Below are 21,872 nucleotides of genomic sequence, written 5' to 3' on the forward strand. Positions count from 1 at the left end.
ACAAGTCCCAAGGAGTCCATCACCTCCTCAACTATCAATCCATTCATAGTCTTTTCCCCTCCCCAGAGAGTACTATGCGCATTAAAATCACCACACCAAATAACCCTTCTCCTGTCTAATCCCTTTATTGCCTCTAATGCTTCCAACTCCAATCGTTGACACAGATTGTTGTTTACCGCGATCAAACTTTCATCTCCTACCCACACTTCAACAACGACATATTCTAGGTCTTTTCCTTTTCCTATTTCTCGATAAGAAATTCCTTGCCTAACAAAGGTAGCACATCCTCCCCCATTACCCCGTTCTCTATCCCCTCTTATGCACACATATCCCTGGATCACAAAATCTTTGCTTGGTTTAAGCCATGTCTCTTCAACACATATTATATCTGGTTTATATTCTGCCCCATTAAGAAAACTTTTAAATTCCTGGCCATTTGCTATTAGACTCCTTGCATTCCACTGTAGAATTAACATTATGACTATTCCTGTGAACTTGATTCTTTGTTTAATTGTTCCTGCTTTTTAAGCTCTTCCTGAACAGCCATCTCAGTTATCCCCTGAATATTTAAATATCTTGCTGCACTCTTTACTATTATTTCAATCTTCTCAGATCTCCCTTTTGCTTGAAATGTGCAGTTAACTACTTCCGCCATGAAATATACAAAGTTTTCCTTATTTATTGTTAATATATTCCCACCTCCCCTTTGACTCTTTGTTACAGGTTGTTCATTTGCCTGCTGAGACGGTTTTCTCCTTGTTATATCCCCCCCCCCCCCTCTCTCCATTCTACTCTCCCTCTGAACCATCTTTGCTGCTTCTGCATATGATATATTAATTTTCACTTTTAGCTGCTGCACTTCCACTGCCTTTTTTTCTCACTTCACACCCACCATAGGCCACACTATGTGCACCTCCACAATTTGCACATTTGAGCTCTGTCCCGTCCTTACATTTCCCATTCTCATGTTCACCTCCACATTTTCCACACTTTTGTTTGCCTTTGCACGCTGCTGCAATATGTCTGTATTTTTGGCATTTAAAACACCTCAACGGTGGTGGGACATAAGCTCTTACATTGTACCTCATATATCCCACAGTGACTTTATCAGGCAACACCCTCTCTTGGAAATCCAGCAACACTGACAAACTATCAACCCTTTCTCCCCCTCTTCTTACTTGCAGACGTTTAATCCCTATAATTTTCCCACCTCTTATACTTGATCTCAAATCTTCCACCCTTTCCTCCACTGGGATACCAAATATAACTCCTCTCACCAAGGGCCCATCACTTATCTTCTTAGCACTCTCAACCACCATGTTGCACACCTTTTTCAGCTTCATTGCTTTCTCTCTCTGTTCCTCAGCCTTACATTTGATCAACAAGCCGCCATCAGCCAGCACCTTGGCCATCAGAATATCACCCACTTTCTCCTTCAACCCATGGGTCAGAGCCACCGGACTCACTTTCGTAATATCATTACCTTCCTTGAATCTCAAAATTACTTTGAACTCCACATTCCCAACAATCCTCTTCCTCATCCCCCTGCCTTCCTCTCTCCCTTCCAAACTACTACCAGATACACTATTACGATTCCTGGCTCGTTTATTTCTCCCTACTTCAGTCCAGTTATTGTACTCCATATCCTCACTCCTACTCTCTCCATCACTGTTCTCTCCCATCCTTAGTCCAGTCACAGATCAGTTTAAGCACAATCCGCTGCTACTATTTCTCCGTGATTTACGTCAACACCAGACCGCGTGCTCTCCGAAATCTCGTCTGTGTCGCGCTCCTGTGACGTCCGAGTCAAAACGAGTTGCTCAACTTCTTCTTCTTCTTCTTCTTCTTCTTTTTTGTTTACTGGCAGATCGCACCAACTTAAAGGTGCATATACCGCCACCTACTGCACTGGAGTGTGAGGCCGGTCACGGCCTCCCTTCTATATCCTGTTGTACAGCCCCGTGTTCCTAAGAAAAATAAATACTGCCTTCATTACTGCCTCCTTCCCTTTTCCACCCCCAAGCACCCCACCTAAGTCCCAGCCCCGCTTCATCTCCCTGACACTACCATACAACACCACCCTCTCCTTATCATACCTCCCACAGACAAACAGTACATGCTCAACCGTTTCCACCACCTCACATCTATCACACAAACCTGTGTCATGTTTTGCCACCACTCTCAGCGTGCCATTCAACCCTGTGTGCCCATACCTTAACCTACTCCACACTACCTCTTCCCTCCTGCACCCCATCATTCCCCCAACCTCCTTCACTGACCTATTTATACCCCGGAAGTGCCTCCCTTTACCACCTTCACCCCACTGTCTCTCCCACTCCGCAATCCCTGCTTCCCGTATCAACGACTTAACCTCCCTGCGCCCTAACAACACCCTTACATCCACCTCAGTCCTCCTTACAGCACTCTTTGCCACCATGTCAGCCACCTCATTACCCTCCACTCCAGCATGCGCAGGAACCCAGCAGAACCTCACCTCTACTCCCTGTCTCTCCAACCCCAGCAATATCCCCATCAATTCTCCCAGTAGGTCTTCCCTGTCAGACCTACCACCCATAACACTGCTCAACACTGCTGCTGAGTCTGAACATATCAGCACCCTACATGGTGTCACATCCTCCACCCATCTCAACCCAATGATCATAGCCACCATCTCTGCTGTATACACCGACACATTATCAGTGACTCTTTTACAGATACTCACACTGAACTCAGGCACATGCACTCCTGCACCGACTCTACTCCCATTCAGCCTGCCCCAATACGCCATCGCCAACTTGTCCCTCCTCAAGCTCAGTGGCAATTCCCCTGTATCCACCTGCAACACCACTACCGGAGTGGTCCTGATAGCCCCCACACACAGCCTCAGTGCTCGTGATTGCACCCTGTCCAATCGCTGTATCACCGTCTTGGCCGCAGCTCCATAAATAAAACACCCATAGTCTATCGTGGATCTTACCAGTGCCTGATACATACACAACAGTGTCCTCCTATCTGCCCCCCAGTCTACACCTGCCACAGCCCTCATCAGATTCAGCACCTTCCTGCACTTCTGTTCTATAAACTCCACATGTTTCCTCCATGTGAGCCTTCCGTCAAACCATAATCGAGTTGCTCAACTCTCACGGGATCTCCTTTATATGGAGAGGCTCTCCTTGAGTTTAAGCCTCCCGCTCATGCTGAGGCTCCCAGGTCCTAAGGTCCCACCCACAAATAGAATACATTCAAGTAGCCAAACCTCCCAAGCTTCTCATGTTCCTGCCTACATAAGTGTGTCTCTTGTAAAAATATTATCTGGGCCTTATCTTTCTTTAATTTTGTGATTATTTTCCGCCGTTTAACAAGGTTGTTTAAACCATACATACATTCAACGACAGAATCTGAATGTTATTCAGCATCATCTTGCCGTTTAGAGTCACGTTGCAAGCCATACCCAAAAAAACAAAAACAAACATAAACCAAAAGTCTTTAATTGGAGAAAAAATAATATCACTTCAAAGGTAAAGGGTGCAACTTGCATTCCCTTGAGTTCCCTGTTGGTGGGAGGAGGGTAAAGTCCCTCTCGACTAGGGGGCCCTTCCTAGTGGTGGAATAATACCTACTAAACAGTATTCCTGTCACGGTGTGGTTTTATTTTCTGTCTTATTTTTTGTAGTTTTCTGCTTCTTGTCTCCCTGGGTAACTTCACTTCCTGCCTTGTCCTGTCATCGTCTGTGATTGTCTGATCGTTTCCACCTGTGTCCAATCACCTGCACCTTCCTAGTGTATTTAAGCTGTGTGTCTCTTGTGTCACTTGCTGTGTCATTGTCTATCGTCGTGGATGGTCCTCGTCTATGGTCCTGGATGGTCCTCGTTCCTGACTGCCTTTTTCCCCCCCGGTTCCTGTGTGTGTTTTTGCCCGTTGGCCTTTTTTTTTTACTATTAAAGTATTTTTTTTTGGTTAAGTCTGCATATTGAGTCCTGCCTTCCCCACGCATCCCTGACAGAATGACGCGACCACGAAGGGACTCAGCGGACCTGCTGCCAGATTACGGGCCAGACTATATGATGTGAGGAGCCCGTTCTGGCAGCGTAAGACTAACTTCAGAAAACTATCTTCGGTCCCCGGGGCTATCAGCTCGCCTGCCTCGAGCTCCGGGATCTCCTAAATCCAAGGAGGAGCCCTGGCCAGAGGAAGCACCGACCTCCCGTTTCCACTCGGCCGTCGCAGCGCTCTCCCGCTGCGCCGCTCCCCGACTAGCTCCTCCAACCCCAGTACCGGCCCAGAGACTCTCAGCCCCGAGCCCGACTCGGCCAGTACCGGCCACGAGACTCTCAGCCCCGACTCGCCCAGTACCAGCCCCGACCCCGACTCGGCCAGTACCGGTCCCGAGACTCTCAGCCCCGACCCAGACTCCTCCAGTCCCCGCTCCGAGACTCATGACCCCGACGCCTCCGGTCCCCGCTCCGAGACTCAGGCTCCCTCCCTCCCATCCCGTGGTCCTCTCCCACCCTCCCGTTGGTGATTTGAGGGCCGTCTGGGATCAGAATGCTGCAGCACGTGTATTAACAAGAACTAAGAAAAGGGATCATATCACTCCTGTATTAACTTCTCTGCACTGGCTCCCTGTTAAATCAAGAATAGATTTTAAGGTACTTCTCTTCACCTACAGGGCACTTGCTGGTGAGGCACCGTCGTATCTTAAAGAGCTTGTAACACCTTATTGCCCTACAAGGCAACTGTGCTCCATAGATGCTGGGTTACTTGTTGTTCCTATGGTTTTAAAAAGTAGGCTGGGGGCCAGAGCCTTCAGTTATCAAGCTCCTCTTTTGTGGAACCAGGTTCCACTTTCAGTCCGGGGGGCAGATTCGGTCAGCTCTTTTAAAGTAAAACTTTCCTTTTGATTCTGCATATAGTTAGGGCTGGCTCAGGTTAGCCCGGACCAGCCCTTAGTTAAGCTGCTATAGGCTTAGACTGCCGGGGGACTCACGCTCTCGTTCTACCATAATTCACGTTTTATTAATGCACATGACTAATTCAGCTTCTTTCCGGGAGTTTTTTTGTGCTTTCTCCCCTAGCAGGTCTCCGTAGATCGTAGTTCCTTCTGGACCCTGGTCCTGACACCTGCCGTGGCCCTGCTGATGCCTGCTGCTGCCGCCATCATTATTTTAGATATTAATCCTATTACTGTACTCGTAGACTAACATTACCCTCTCCTAAAGTCTCTGTGCTCTCCCTCCCCACAGGCTTCTGTGGATGGTGGTTCTATCTGATGGTGGTTGCCCCTGCAGTGGTCCTGCTGTGCGCCTGGCTTACTACTCACAATTACTTGAATCATTTCTGTCATAGGAATTGCATGTATTATACATTGTTCATTCTGTACACATGGCATCCATTGTAGTCTGTCCATCCCGGGAGTGGGATCCCTCCTCTGACGTTCTCCCTAAGGTTTCTTCCCTTTTTTCCCTCTTGTAAGGGTTTTTTCATTTTTTGGGGAGTTTTTCCTGTGCCGATGTGTGGGTCTCGGGGCAGAGGATGTTGTATGTGTACAGACTGTAAAGCCCTCTGAGGCAAATTTGTAATTTGCGATTTTGGGCTATATAAAATAAAATGAATTGAATTGTATTCGTAAATATATATATATATATGTATTTTTTTCGTTCATTGGATACAAGCATTTACATTTTAACTTTAACCTTAAGATTTTACAGCACATGTCCAACCTACAGCAGCTGAATGTCACCACACACATCGTTCTCCTTCAGTGTAAAACAAGACTAAATGTGAAGTTAGTTTATAATTGCACCACAAAACAAGAGGAGCAAAGCAAGTTCAGTTTCTTTGTGTATTTATTCTGTAACGTTACGGACTTAAGTCATATTTCAGGTTCATAGATTGCATGAGCTCACTTTAATCAATTTCTGTAACTTCAGCTGCTGCACGTAGTGTTTTTGTAATGTGTGCATTGAGTGTGGGTGCCGAGTCAAACATCGCCATCCATTGTTTTAGATTGAGATTAAGATCACACCCTCCTTCCACTGACACTCCACTCCTATCCTACAAGTGGTTGTGTCACCATGACTTAGCAATTTTCCTTAGTGTAGTGTTTGTAAATTCCTTTTATTTCAAGTTGCCTTCATATCCAAAAAGGGTTGTCAGCGCTAAAAGTGTCTCACAAATAACTACAGACGAGCTGTCGTTAACAGCACGGCGACTCCCCGTAACTTGAGCTGCTGCACGTAGTGTTTTCGTAGTAATGTGTGCATTGAGTGTGTGTGCCGAGTCAAACATCGTCATCCACTGTTTTAGATTGAGATTCAGATCACACCCTCCTTCCACTGACACTCCACTCCTATCCTACAAGTGGTTGTGTCACCATGACTTAGCAATTTTCATGTCCATGACTGCTTTGTTTTTCATTTCACTCACACAATTAGCACAACCACACACCCAATGAGCAAAACACCTCAGATCCATTGCAAACACTCTTTTAAAAACTATACACTAATTTAACAAAACCATATTTTGTTACCATATGTGACACACACGTTGCATATGACGGAATTCTGTTTGTACCACTTACACACTGCTGTTATAAACCTAAAACACTTTTAGCAATTCTACTTCTCAGTGATTAGAGTGAACTAAGTGAAGTACACAGAGAAAGTGCAAATATTCAATAAATTCACCAAACACAAGACCAATGTTGCAGACTGCTGAAAATATTATTTAATTCTCTCCATATACACAAATCAGTCAAACATGGAGAATCACAACAAAAACAACTAAACTAAACTAAGCTAAATGCACTTGTTTCATGTTCTTGTTCTTCTGAGTTTGGATCCTTATGGTTGAAATGCACTTAATGTAAGTCGCTTTGGATAAAAGCATCAGCTAAATTACACTGGATCACCTCCCACTGGTCACTTCCACATAAAAAAGAGAGAGATATCATTGTCATTCATGATTTAAGGACATGGAAGAGACCCGTCAATAAAACCTTACAACATGAGTACCATGAGCACCTCATATCAATCTCTCCCTCCCATCACCTGTGCGTGAAACCGTTGCGCCGGGGTGTTGGGAAACTAGAAATAGTCTCTGGCCTTGAACCAACCAGGGTTACGACCTGGGCCTTAGAATAGGTGACAGACCAGACAAATAAGGGCATAACGTCTCTGTAATTCTCACCAAGACTCCCTATTTTACCCAAGAATGTGTTGGGACTTCCCCCCAACGTCTACTCGGGCGCCCGGGTACCTTCTGTCAATTCTTATTCATACCATGGCAGTTCAACAGTTGTTCTTCCATTTGTATAAAAGGCTTTTGTGTTTCTGAACTGTTATTAAATAGAAGATTACAACTTTTTTCTATGTGAAGCTATTGTACTTGGAGTACTTGGAGTCCATTGGAACAATAAACAGAAAAACAACTTCAGAGACTCAATTCTTTATTCCTGATTGCTTTGACAAAATCATCCACCACAAGCAGGATCATACCCTCAATGAACCATGGGGGGGCAGCATCATACCCTCAGTGAAACACCATTGGGGCTGGTCTTCTTGAGCTGGAGCGAGCTTAGTCGAGGAGGAGATTGCATAGTTATATTACATATGCGTAGTAATGTGTGCATTGGTTGTGTGTGCTGACTCATGCCTCTACAAGGGTGAAACACACCCTTGTAGAGGCATGTAGAGGTGAAAAAAAACTCTTGTGAGGTGGACATGCCTTGATGTGGATGTTGCAATCGAACCTGGAGCTATTAGAATGATTTACTTTTACCGATTAATGATTATTATCAAAAATACTATTTTTTAGGGCTGGAAATAAGTGTACGAAAACACCAGCTCCAACTTTTTATTTTTTTCCATTGCATAAGCTCTCTTTAAAAAGACTCCTTTTAGAAGCAGGAATAAATGTGGGTATGTCCTAACCCTAAGCACAGTTACTTCTTTGTCTTTTCTACACTTATTCTGCCGTCAACGTAGCTCCAGGGAGATATGTTAATGCTATTCGCCATGTGCTGCCATGGAATTATGGGAAAGGTCAATGGCTTCTAAAAGTCTCAATGTTGTTGAATCAGTAACCTGCTCAGTGCCCCATTTCATTTTCACTAGTACCCCCCAATATCCCCTGTGACCTCCCACTGTCTATAGACTATGTTCCAACTTTCCATGAAGTCACATCTCATTATGTTCCCGCTATATCCAGAAACTCTTCAAACAACCACTACTCCTGTGCCAAATTAAGTCTATCATCCATGGTTGCTGCTTGGTCATGCTGTTAATGGTTTTTAGATTCACTTGGTCCGATTGTATGCCCTGGAGAGCACTCTCTGTAAAAGAAGAGGCAAATAGCACTGGAGTCAGGACGGTAATTACACTCTGAGCATCATGACATGATAATAAATACATTTCCCTATTGTCAAGGAGGTTTCAAACCACATTGTACAATGCCATTAGTCACAATTTAATGGGTGTCCAAACCCATCCTCCAGACACAGAATTCAAGATGGCCGACAGATTCAAGTCCTTTTTAATGGACTAAAATATTTATGTAACACGCTCACGGTCTGTTTCACTCACTACACTTATATTAATTCATAGACATCCAAGCTCGATTAATTTATCACAATTATTGCTACAATCATTTGTTCAAAATTAATTCGATTCAAGTTCTTGCCGGTACTACAATATCAACCGTCATCGCTTCATATTGTTCTTATTCCACTCCCATCCTATAAACTGCAGACCCCAGAAAAACGCCTGATGTCGTATCTCAAAACCACCCAATCGCAGTCTGTACAGGTTATAGATAGAAACTTTCGGCAAGGTAACTCACTTCTGGCTCTCTGTACAAGTATATCCGGGAGAAAAACTTTATTAATGTCACTGTACATGTCAATAGAAGGATAGTAATTATATACAAACGTGTATCTCTTTTGAATGGTCTGTTATGAAAAGTAGTACTATCTACTTTAGAAACGAAATAAAGGCTAAATATGTCACGGTTTGGGTCCACGTCTTGTTTTATTTTGTAGTTTCATGCCTCTGGTGCTCCTGGGTTAACTTCCCTTTCTGCTTTGTCCTGTCATTGTCTGCCGTATCCATGATTGTTTCCACCTGTGTTCAATCATCTGCACCTTCCCAGTGTATATAAAACCGTCACAGCGTCAACCTCTAAAGTGAGAAAGTCATTAAAGTGACTTCTCACAAATAACTACAGACGAGCTGTCGTTAACAGCACGGCGACTCCCCGTAACTTGAGCTGCTGCACATAGTGTTTTTGTAGTAATGTGTGCATTGAGTGTGTGTGCCGAGTCAAACATCGCCATCCACTGTTTTAGATTGAGATTCAGATCACACCCTCCTTCCACTGACACTCCACTCCTATCCTACAAGTGGTTGTGTCACCATGACTTAGCAATTTTCATGTCCATGACTGCTTTGTTTTTCATTTCACTCACACAATTAGCACAACCACACACCCAATGAGCAAAACACCTCAGATCCATTGCAAACACTCTTTTAAAAACTATACACTAATTTAACAAAACCATATTTTGTTACCATATGAAACACACACGTTGCATATGACGGAATTCTGTTTGTACCACTTACACACTGCTGTTATAAACCTAAAACACTTTTTGCAATTCTACTTCTCAGTGATTAGAGTGAACTAAGTGAAGTACACAGAGAAAGTGCAAATATTCAATAAATTCACCAAACACAAGACCAATGTTGCAGACTGCTGAAAATATTATTTAATTCTCTCCATATACACAAATCAGTCAAACATGGAGAATCACAACAAAAACAACTAAACTTGTCTCAGTCTTCATAACTGCATAACACTGTAAGCTATCGGACAAACCAGGAATCAGGAAACATTTATTACCAAAATATGCCAAACATACAAGGAATTTGTCTTGGCGGTTAGTGCGCGACAGTAGACAGACAAGACAGCAGTGCACAAGTAATAAAATAAAGTAAAATGAAATGCTAATGCAATGGGTTAGTAGAATAAGGCTATGGGTTAGTATAAAACAAGGGAATAAAGTAAAAAAATTTAAATATTAAAAAAGTTAGAAAGAAAAATATTAAGCATAAAGTGCACTAACGAACAAGTAACCAACAAGTAACAAAGTGACGAGTGACGACAAAGTGATGAATTGCAGTTAAAGTGACGTGTGCAGTGTGAAGGGGAGTGACCGGTGGGATGTTATAGTCAGTCAGTGGGGGACCGGGCTCTGTTGATGAGCCTGACTGCCGACGGGAAGAAACTGTTGGTGTGGCGGGAGGTCTTAGTCCTGATGGACCTCAGCCTCCTGCCAGATGGAAGGGGCACAAACAGGTTTTGTCCGGGGTGAGAGGGGTCGGCCACGATCTTTTTAGCACGCTTCAGCGACCTGGAAGCGAACAAGTCCTGCAGGGACGGCAGATTGCAGCCGATCACCCTCTCTGCAGAGCGGATGACACGCTGCAGCCTGCCCTTGTCCTTGGCTGTGGCTGCAGCGTACCAGACGGTGATGGAGGAGCAGAGGATGGACTCGATGATAACATTATATATAATATAATAACATTATATATAATATATAGAACATAACATTATATCCAGTACCAAAAAAAAAAAAACGAAAATACTGTACTATGCATCATCTCTCCGCCTAGCTGGATCTGGCCAGAAAATTTCATCCACATCACAGGCAATATCCTCATTGGCAAGACAGCGTGGGAAGAACCGTCTGGAATGCCGAATCCATCCCTGTACTGCCACAGCGTCAATTTGGTCACAGGCCTCCTCCATGGCCTGAATGAGGGGTACCTGAGCCTGGAGCCGGAGATCGTACACCTTCCACCGCCATGCCGAGAAAAACTCCTCGATAGGGTTAAGAAATGGAGAGTATGGTGGGAGGTAAAGAAGTGTAAACTGTTGATGGTGTTAAAACCAGTCCTGGACCAGAGCAGAGCGGTGGAATGAAACATTGTCCCAGACGACAGTGAATTGCATCTGGTGCATCTGGTTAACTGCAGTGATGATGTTTTGCAATCGGTCCAAAAATGTGAGAATGTGAGCTGTGTTATATGGCCCCATATTGGCATGACGGTGGACCCCATTCTGGGTGATGGCAGCACAAAGGGTGATGTTACCCCCACGTAGCCCTCTGGCCAATGTTGTTTCTCCCTCTCCTTCTTAACTGTGAGGTTAAACCCTGCCTCATCAATATATATATATTCCTGAGGGATTGCCTCAGCATCCATCTGTAAAACTCTCTGAAATACAGCGAAAGACCAGATTGTGTAGTTCAGCATAGATTTAGTATACAGTACATGTAAAAAGGTATGCAACATTAGAGTACTAAAGTGAACAATACATACCTCCACATACTCATGCCGCAGCTGCTTGACCCTCTCGGAGTTGCCCTCAAAAGGCCCTCGATAAATCTGCTTTATCATAACCTGATTTTTGGTCAGGATGCGTGCCAGTGTAGAAATAGACACCTGATTGACATCTTGGAAAATGTCATGGTCGCCAATAATGTTAGCTTGGATTTCTCTAAGCCTTATTACATTATTGGCTAGAACCATGTTAACAATCTCTCTTTCTTGCTGTTGGTTGAATATGGCACCCTTCCTCCTTGTTGTGCTCGAGCCTCAATCCTATGTAGAACAAAATACATGTAACCTACTGTAAAATGTCACAGGAAGGGGTATCAAAAGTGCTGATATGGTGCATACAATAAGCAGCTGTAAACAGATTATTTTTTTATCTGTTTTCTCGTCGAAAGATCCTAATGACAGATGCCACTGTGAATCTGCTAAGATTCGGCTGAACTCGTAGTCCAGCCTCCCTCAGCGTCAACCCATGGTTGACTACATGGTCAACAAGTATGGCACGAATTTCATCTGACAAATTTGGTCCTCTTCTTTGAGCCTCTCCTGCTTCAGGTCTTCCTCTACCTCTACCTCTACCTCGGCCTCTGCCTCTTCCTCCTTCTGCTTCTCCTCCTCCTCCTCCTCCTCGGATTCCCCCTCTCACCCTCGCTCTTCTCCCTCTGATTCCTTCCATTTTGGTTGAAGATAGGTGAACTCACCTGCTGCATTTTTATAGTGCTCAAACCTGATTTTTGTGTCTACAATTAAGCAATCATGTGTTTGCGCACCTGATGGCTGTGTTCAACTAATTGCCACAAAGTGTGGTAATTTGACTTGCAGTTCTTTGGAATTGCAAGGAAGTGACATCTTGATATACGTCTGTGTCTAAAGCATAAAAGTGTGTTTAGTGTTTTGCAAATCACTTGCGTGTATTGTTTTGCAAAAAGTGTGATGTTGACATGTGCTTATAGTGGTGCAAATCTGAGCCGTTGTTTTGCTCCTTGAGTGAAGGTTTTGATAATTGTGTAATACTTTTGATTTTAGTATTTATCCAGTCGTAAAAAACTAAGTGCAAAAAAGTAAGGTGATGTGTACTTATTTTATGAATAACACTTTTTTATAGGAGTTTACATATTATAATGCAATTAATTACACAAACACTACACAAACTGAAGCACTTAAATTCTACTTATGACTTATCTATAGCAAGTTGTAAATTAGCTTATTTGATGAAATTGCACTGGTTTCTTGTTCTTGACCAGTGCCATGTGCGTCTGGTGCCTTGTCGCGTCATTTATCGTTCAACCCTTCATGTTATGCCTGGAACATCTACCCTGAACCTTGTCCCTGTGTGATGTAAGTCCCTGTTCCCCGTCTGTGTTTTTTCCATGTCTTTGTTAGTTTCCCTCTAGCATTTTGGATTTATTAAAAGTATTGTTTTTGTCAAACTGCTTGAGCCCTACTTCCTGCCTCACCTCCCTCGTTCTTGACAAAATAACTTGTAAGGTATTGGTTGCTGGACAATATTTTATCAAGATATTTAAGACCTATTTCTATAAAATCTAAAAGCAAGTTTTCCTTTGCATGGTCCCATTGCCTATAGTCAGTCATTTTATAAGTGACCAACCATTTATAAAACATTCATAATTACGTAATTTTGTGCACGTAGCACAATAACATTAAGTACAGTTGTGGTCAAAAGTTTACATAGACTTGTAAAGAACATGTCATGGCTCTCCTGAGTTTCCCGTTATTTCTACAAGTCTGATTTTTCTCTGAGAGTGATTGGAACAGATACTTTTGTCACAATAAACATTCATGAAGTTTGGTTATTTTTAGGACTTTATTATGAGTTAACAGAAAAAGTGATCAAATCTGCTGGGTCAAAAATATACAATATATATTTGGTTACATGTCCCTTGGCCATTTTCACTTCAATTAGGCGCTTTTGGTAGCCATCCGCAAGAGTCTCGTTGAATCTTTGACCACTCCTGACAGAAATGGTGCAGTTCAGTTAAATTTGATGGCTTTCTGACCTGGACTTGTTTCTTCAGCATTGTCCACATGTTCTCAATGGGATTTAAGTCAGGACTTTGGGAAGGCCATTCTAAAACTAATTCTAGCCTGATTTAGCCATCCTATTACCACTTTTGATGTGCGTTTGGGGGTTATTGTCCTGTTGGAAGACCCAACTGCGCCCAAGATCCTACCTTTGGGCTGATTTTAGGTTGTCTTAAAGAATTTGTAGGTAATCCTCCTTCATTATCCTATTTACTCTGTAAAGCACCAGTTCCATTGGCAGCAAAACAGCATAATACTACCACTACCGTGCTTGACGGTAGACATGGTGTTCTTGGGGTTAAGGGCCTCACCTTTTCTCCTCCAAACATATTGCTGGGCATTGTGGCCAAACAGCTCGATTTTTGATTTGTCGGACCATAGAACTTTCCTCCAGAAGGGCTTATCTTTGTCCATGTGATCAGCAGAAAACTACAGTCGAGCCTTACGGTGCCACTTTTGAAGCAAGGGCTTCCTTCTTGCACGGCAGCCTCTCAGTCCATGGAGATGCAAAACACGCTTGACTGTGGACACAGACACCTGTGTTCCAGCAGCTTCTAGTTCTTAGCAGATCTGCTTTTTGGTGGTTCTCGGTTGACTCTTCACCCTCCTGACCAATTTTCTCTCAGCAGCAGGTGATAGCTTGTGTTTCTTCCTGATCGTGGCAGTGAGAAAACAGTGCCATGCACTTGATACTTACAAACAATTGTTTGCACTGTTGCTCTTGGGACCTGCAGCTGCTATGCAATGGCTCCAAGTGACTTTCCTGACTTGTTCAAGTCAATGATTCACTTTTTCAGCTCCATGCTGACCTCCTTTGACTTTCCCATTGTAGCATTTGTGGGCATTTGTATCCAATGAGCCCTATTTAAATGTCCTCAGAGAAGTCACCAGCTGTAGTCACTCATAATCACTCACAGGAATATAAGACACAACTTTCTAAGTCACCAAAATTGCTAATTCATGTTGCTCTATGTATATTTGTGACCCAGCATATTTTGCCACTCTTTCTGTTAACCCATAATAAAGTCATAAAAGTGACGAAGTAGTATCTGTTCCAATCACTATCAGAGAAAAATCTGAGTTGTAGAAATAACTGGAAACTCAAGCGAGCCATGACATTATGTTCTTTACAAGTGTATGTAAACTTTTGACCACAACTGTATATCCGAGCTCTCTAAACTGTGGGAAAAAATACATCAAAAGTATTTTTATACAAAATATTAAAATAAAACTAAATATTGGCACCCCGAAAATGTAACAAAATACACGTATTTTGTATTTAAAATGTTTCAGATTTCTTATAATTTGGTATTTGGCTATATATATATATATATATATATATATATATATATGCTATAGATGAGTTAGTTATTTTTTATTTATTTATTAATGGGACTTAACAGCCCATAAACTTTGGCTTTGTATCAACAAGAAAAAAATCATCACAAAGGAATAGCATGTCACATTAGGCCTGTGTGTACTATAAAGACAAGATATTAAATTAAAACCAGTTATACACAGGTAAATAGCCTAAATCCCGTCCAAGATACAGACACGGGCTGTTTCCATCTGTCGTTCCATCTGTGTTTGTCAATGGTCCTTCTTGAACATCATCTTGCTGAGACGGGATGTTTTCCACCTGGCCAACTGTAGAATGTATGAAATCATACAACTAAGAATACTTTATTGTTTTTTCTAACAAATGGACATCTTTATTTAACAAAGTTGCAGCAGTCGTCCAGATCCATTCTCTCCACTACTGCTCAAGTACAAGAAGACTCACAATTCATGACATTGACTGCAGCTGAGGCCAATTACGCCTCCACCTGGCACCGTCAGCTTTTTTGAGATTTGTGGAGGAAGTATTTTGCATTTTAAATAGAAAATTACTCAAATACTAAAAAAGTATTTTTTACAAATTATGTTAATTTTTATTGGCCCAATCAAAACAGAAAATACTCAAAGGTAATTGAAATATGAATACTATGAATGCTGGTTTAACTTGTGAGCAGAACTATGTTAGCAAAGCTGTTGAATTCCCAAAGTGCAGATGCAATGAAGGCTAGTACTGAGAACAAACTGCGCTGATTTGATGATCCATTAAAGCTCTTGAAAACTTGTTTTCTTAGGCAAAAGTGGCAATAATTATTTATGAAGAAACAACCATCATTCATGAGTACTAAACTGAAGTGGCTGTGGTTTTGGCTGATTCAATAAACTGATTTGTCTTACATTGGTATATACTGGTTGGTGTAATACCTGTTCACCCTTTTCGAACACACCTGAGCCAACTTTAAACCAGACACCAGAAACCTGTCATACTATTACCATACTAGTTATTTAAATAAGTTAGTGTTCATTTATCATCAATTGAAATAATGAAATTCTTTTTCTATGAAAAAAAAGGTCCTCATGTATGTTATTTATGATGTTTTAGTTATATTGTGTCGGTATGTTTATCTATTAATAATTATTGAATCTAATTAAAATCTTGGCATTTATTACAAATTTAACATTTCTGTTACATAATCTCTGACCCCCGTATCTTTGATAACACACCTCTTTACAGGGAAAATGGGAAGATTACTAATAACACCACCGGGGGAATTACAGCCACGGAAATACTACACCATCTAACACAATTAATATTAACAGATAATTAACAACCGAATCGAAGGGATTTTGAGGAAAGCATTTTATGCCAGACCAGACAGTCTTTCACTGAGCTCCCACAGCTTCTTTGCTGCAGCGTCATCCTTGGCTTTGGCATAGACCTGTTTCACACTGCAGTTGGAGAAGTAACGTCCATGGAAGAGTTCGATCCCCTCCTGAACAGCACAGTGCAGGGTGGTCTGGGCTCCCTGATCAGTGTTTTTGAAGAAAAACAAAGTCAGGGGCTTCAGGAGCATTTTGATTAGAGAGTCGGTGTTTCTTGTCAGTTCAGTGTTGATTGCACCTGTAAAAGAAAATAAACGGTACATTTTTGCTTTTTGTATTGTTCAGACAGGCCCCAAGTCCAACATTTTCAAAATAATTGCCATGAGTATGTCATTTAAAGGTAGAGGGCATCCCCTTTGAAACCAATATGAATTAAATATATCCCTCTTATTAACCTGCACCCCCTTCCCCCGTTGCCCTCCCCTGCAGGATCAGAGGGATTGTCAAGTTGGATGTGCTGGATAATCACGGTCGTTCGTGCAAGTAAGAATCTACGTACTTAACTCTATGGCCTCTTATAAAGTACCAGTGCAGACTCCCTGTTTACAGAGCTTAAATCCATGGCTTTGGAATAGTGATATACTCTTTCTACTGACCCGGATGGAGGGAATAGCAGGTGACCTTGGTTTCCTGCAGTCTCTTGGCCAGCTCATGGGTGAAGAGAATGTTGCACAGCTTGCTATCAGAGTAGACCTGCAGCTGCTGCATGAATGAGGTCCCCAGTCCCAGAGCTTTGTGGGTGTTCAGGCAGTCAAAATCAATTTTTCCAAAGTTGTGTGCCATAGATGACACGTTCACCACCCTACTAGATCCACACTCTTTCAGCCGGTCCAGCAACAGGTTGGTTAATAGGAAGTGACCAATGTGGTTGACGCCAAACATCATCCCAAGTCCGTCCTCTGTTCGACCCTGCAGGAAAATACCTGAAGAAAAAACATGGAGAAAGCTTAATCCTGTTTTCAGACAATGGTAAAAACAAAGTAGACAAGGCTTGAAACTATCTAACACCTGTGGAATATTAAAATTATTCTTTGAATATACACACTTTCGGAGGAACAAGAAAAGACTTGCATTATCTTATTTTTACTGTTACTCATTTATTTTGAAAAGAGTAAAAAGATTGAAAAAACAGTGTGTGTAAATATACGGAAATTGATTCAACGTTTCAACTATAAGTGGCCGGGCCGGAACATAAGGGGGTGCGGAAAGGGGTGAAGCCAAGACCCATTGCTTGGGGGCAAGGTAGTTATGCAATTGAGAGACATTTTGGAGGAGGACCAGTCACCAGACCTGCAGAAGTGCTGCGGGGGAGGGGCAGGAAGACAACCAGACCCCAAGAGTTGCTCTCGGAACTGGGGCTCCGGAGAACGGGACACTGGGGAACTGCGTCTGTCAAGTTCAGAGCTGTGGAGACTGGCACTCAGGGTACTGGGGGTTGGGGCTCCAGAAACTCTGGGGGCCGGCAGCAGCCTAAACAAAAGCTGGGGGTCAGCGGGACTAGGAACAGAGTGTCGCTGGACAGAAACTGCAGTGAGCTGCATTGGGCTAAACAGCCGACCGGACAGGTGGAGCAAGGGTCGGCTTGACCACCATCAGGGCGTGCAGAACTAAGTTACTGTGGCTTGGCAACGTCCGGAACTAGCGATTGCTACGGCTCATAGGCGGCAGCTAGAATCGGGGGGCAGATGTGATATGAAACTATCACCAGGAGGCCCATTAAGGAGTTAGGGCAAGCTGAGTGGTCAGCTCATTGCCAGGTGACTGGAAAACAGTTGGCGGAAAGCGAGTCAAAATATTTGCAGTAAAGTGACGAGTTGGTGGCTAGCTGGTTGAGAGGCATTGTGGGAATCACGGGTATTAAGAAACTCGTCTTCCCAGTCCAGTAAATAGTTCCTTCCAGTGCAAAACAGGATTTGGGGTTTGAGCTCAGTTTACCTAAAGAGTTAGTTGAACTTGAAATATCAAGTGTAACTGTGCCCAACCAATCATTTCAGAGTAGTTTGTGCTTGATGGAGGTGGAATCTAGGGATGAATAGCGGTGACTTTAATAAATACAAACATGTTCAAAATAAAACTTACGGAGAGTAGGATATTAGAAATAAACTGACGACCCGGTTCATAAATTAATAAAATACATTGAGTATACACCAGAGTACAGCCATGATTCTGAAACTGTGTAATGACAATATTGTAAACCAATGTAATTTTGAAACTGTAATCGAATAACATCAATGTACAGTTATGATTGCATTTAATGTTATGTAATCAACTGGAATGCATGCATGTAATACTTGCACAACAACGGATATTGACTGAGGGTCATTTGAAATCAGAGTTACATTGAACTCACCAGAAGACCACTCCCAGAGGTGTGGACACTAACTTTCACACCTTTACGGATCGGTATAAATACGTGTAGGCAACCATTGTTATAGACTTCGCTGGTGGAGGCAACAGACAGGCACTAGGGATGGTCAAAGGACGGCCCTGGGGCCTGTTAGTTGCAAAGATTAGCGGCTCCTCAGCTGAGATGTTCTTTTTACCACAACACCCTTTCTTTTATTAAATACGTTTGATTTTAACCTTTCGATCTGCGATGTCCTTTGTCCATCTGCCGTTTCTTTATTTTGAACACAACAAGAGCAAAGAATTCAAAAAAAGTATATCCACAAAAAAAGGATCATGGCAGTGAAGGTAGCCTAAAAGAGTAGCCTAATGAATCAGGAAAGGTAGCCTAACAGAAGAACACAGCATAGCGGGACAAGCTGCAACAGAGTGAATTTAACTTTACCACAGTCAAGCAGGGAGTATAGCAGACAAACTGAGAAACAGGGCATACAAGGTTTAAATTCACTCGAGAGGTGCAGGTGATTAGACGCAAGAGGATTCAATTATGGGCAAGGGAGACAATCACAAAGGTGAGAAGACGTACAAAGGTCAAAAATGTGTACAATAATAATAACTACTATTCCTGCTGAGTATTTTTACCCAGCAAGTAAAATACAATTAGTACTTTCTGAAAGCTTAAAAAATAAAAGGTTAAATGATCAAGGATGACAACTAAGAACACAAAACTCCAAACAACATTACTTATGGGGTGCAGGTTTGTGACCTCAAGCTACAATGAACAATCTAACCTGCATTGTTGATGAGGATGTCCAGTCTGGGTTCAGACTTCAGGAAGGTTTCAGCAAAGCTTCGAACAGACTGGAGACTCCCCAGATCCAAAGGCATGAACACCACTTGATTACTGCCACTCTTCTGTGGGAGAAATCCAGCAGTATTTTTTTTTAATGCAGTGGTCATTATCATCGCTCATGCGATCGGTCTGTGTGCCTGTGGGGGCATTTGTGAGTGAGTGAACACTTTTTTTTGCACAATGTCATTGTGAAGGCCAGAACAAGGTTCCGGAATGTGTGACAGCATTGATAGTAATTTTGGCTAAACCTGTAAGAAGTGAATATCCCCAAGGAAAATAACAGCGTCCAGAGGATGTTGGTCTGCCCCAGCTGGGCCAATGAGAGTGCACAGCTAATTCACCAAAATAGGTCATTGAATCACCTGAGTACTAAGTATTACATAATATTTTTTATTGGAATGTTTGTAAAAATATTAGGAAGCATTGCTGCAACATGAGGATAGGGGCCCACAAACACCTCTACAAAGCATTTTGGACAGAGAGCCTTCTCTTGGACAAAGAAAACAGGGTATAAAAGATTTCTACTCACGTTCTTGACTTCCTCTAGGGCAGCTTCTCCTCTCAGCTTACTGCGACAGGCCAGAATCACTCTCGCTCCTCTTTTGGCCAGATCTATGGCTGTAGTTTTACCAATGCCTGTGTTGCTGCCTGGACATAAAAAGTGACACAAACAGATCCAAATTAGATGTCCAACATACAAATGTTGCTTCTTTCAAATATTGCGCTTGTTAATGGAATACAGCTAATCCTGGTGTAAGGATTAAGGGGGTAATGCTTCAACTGAAAAATTCCTTAGGGCTGCACCAATCAACCCATGTTTTATAATGAACCAAATTACTATGTGTAGCTAAAGTGACTCTTAATGATGAATCCATTTGGAGCCAAATCCAGGCCAAAAGTTTTGATCATTTGAGAACTTTTGGTCTTGAACATACGTTTTCAAAATAAAAATAAGTGGTCAAAAAGTATTTCAGTTGAATATAATATAACTCAGTTCTTATTAAAATTAAAATAAAACAAATTAGAATAAGATTTTTTCAGCCTTTACTTATATATGTTTTGGATATTTGCTGTATTATAGTTTTTTGGTTACAGATTTTGTATTTTCAGATTTGAATCTTATGTTTTCATGTTTCAAATCCTTTTTTCACTTTAAACACTTTTTTTGTGTTTTCTCACATTCTGCCATAGGGAGCGGGGCATCAACTGAGAGGGGTGTGAAAAAGTATCACTTATATCCAGCTTTAAAATGTGCTGTTTCTTAATATATCACTTGTTGCAGACTGTGCACACATCCAATATATTGGCCATTTAAAAAAGCCAGTGAATGTGACTACTGCCAGCTTGAAGACACCCAGCAGCCTATAAAAAAGAGCCTTTACTCACCGGTCACAATCACAGTTTTCCCATGCAGCTTTGCTTCACTTGTGCACCGCTTTCCCTTAACCACCACATGACGGTAAATGTAAGCAACTCCTATGACAGCACCCACAACCAGCATAAAGGTAGACATTGTTAAGTCCCAATTCCTCAAACTAAACTGGCTGACTGCTGAAAGTCCGAGTGAATTAGTGCATTTCGACAAACTTTCACAAACAAACCCACTTCCTTCCTGGGCGTGGCAATGCACTCTCTGTTCGCAGCACCACCTGCTGTTGCAGACCTGCAAATGTAGATATAATGCTGCCTTTTCACTGCTTCTTCATTATATTGCATATGTAATTGTTTTATATGCATGTGATTCTATTTGATATAGGATCTTTTTGAATTATTCTGAAATTAGTCAAAGGCCATCCATTCAAGATTAAATCACTGCTGATGAAACAGTAATTTTTCTTTCCCGTTCATTTGGAAATTTGGTGTGGAAAACCAGAGAAAACATTGAATTAAAAAAACAAACGTATATTATTTAATTATTGTTCCGGTTGTAAATCCAGTGTTTCCTCTAGGTTCACAACTTCAGGGGGTGGGTGTACAAGCCAAGTACCCTGAGTTTTGCCAACGTCACGGCGAGCAAACTCTTACGGTACGCGGTTAGCGGGCTAAACCCCCCACCAACATACCGGAGCAATTTTAAGTTAACGCTAAGCTTAGCTAATTGTTCATATATTTCGCTGTCTTCTCAGTTGCCATGTCGACCGCTACCCCCGCCAAAGGGGCGGTATTGAGGGCTAAAGAGGCTGCATCCCACCCATGTCCATCTCGGCAGAGACCCTCATCCTATGTGACACGCTCAGGCAGCGCTGGCGGACCCCCAGTCCTGTCTGCACTGTGCGTCAATGCCTGAGAAGACCCGGGCAAGAAGGCTCAAAATGGCCGTATTCACGAAGAACGACCTGTGCCTGTTGGGAACTGCCCTGAAAGCCTCAGCCAGCACCATCTGCTGCGAGCCTCTTCGAGCTGAGCAGACATGATGAATGCTGAGTCCCCGGAAATGCCTCCACTTTTCGAGGAGCTATTCTAACTGGAGCCGGGTGGTGAGGACGCAGAGGGCAGAGAACTCTGTCCTCTGACATGG

The 21,872-nt window shown here is 42.5% G+C and overlaps 1 protein-coding gene across 1 annotated transcript; it reads right to left on the minus strand.

Annotated features, from left to right (window-relative positions):
• Nucleotides 1-15,119: 15,119 nt before the first annotated feature.
• LOC120829878 (dehydrogenase/reductase SDR family member 13) lies at nt 15,120-21,553 on the minus strand. Its single transcript, XM_040194463.2, has 5 exons — nt 20,741-21,553; nt 19,884-20,002; nt 19,293-19,416; nt 16,752-17,078; nt 15,120-16,393 (listed from the first exon to the last, which is right to left on the minus strand). The coding sequence occupies exons 1-5, from the start codon at nt 20,865-20,867 to the stop codon at nt 16,134-16,136; spliced, it is 957 nt and encodes a 318-aa protein (XP_040050397.1). The 5' UTR covers nt 20,868-21,553; the 3' UTR covers nt 15,120-16,133.
• Between the last annotated feature and the right edge of the window lie 319 nt (nt 21,554-21,872).

This window comes from Gasterosteus aculeatus, chromosome 1 (assembly GCF_964276395.1).
Source record: "Gasterosteus aculeatus chromosome 1, fGasAcu3.hap1.1, whole genome shotgun sequence".
Classification (NCBI taxonomy): Eukaryota; Metazoa; Chordata; class Actinopteri; order Perciformes; family Gasterosteidae; genus Gasterosteus; species Gasterosteus aculeatus.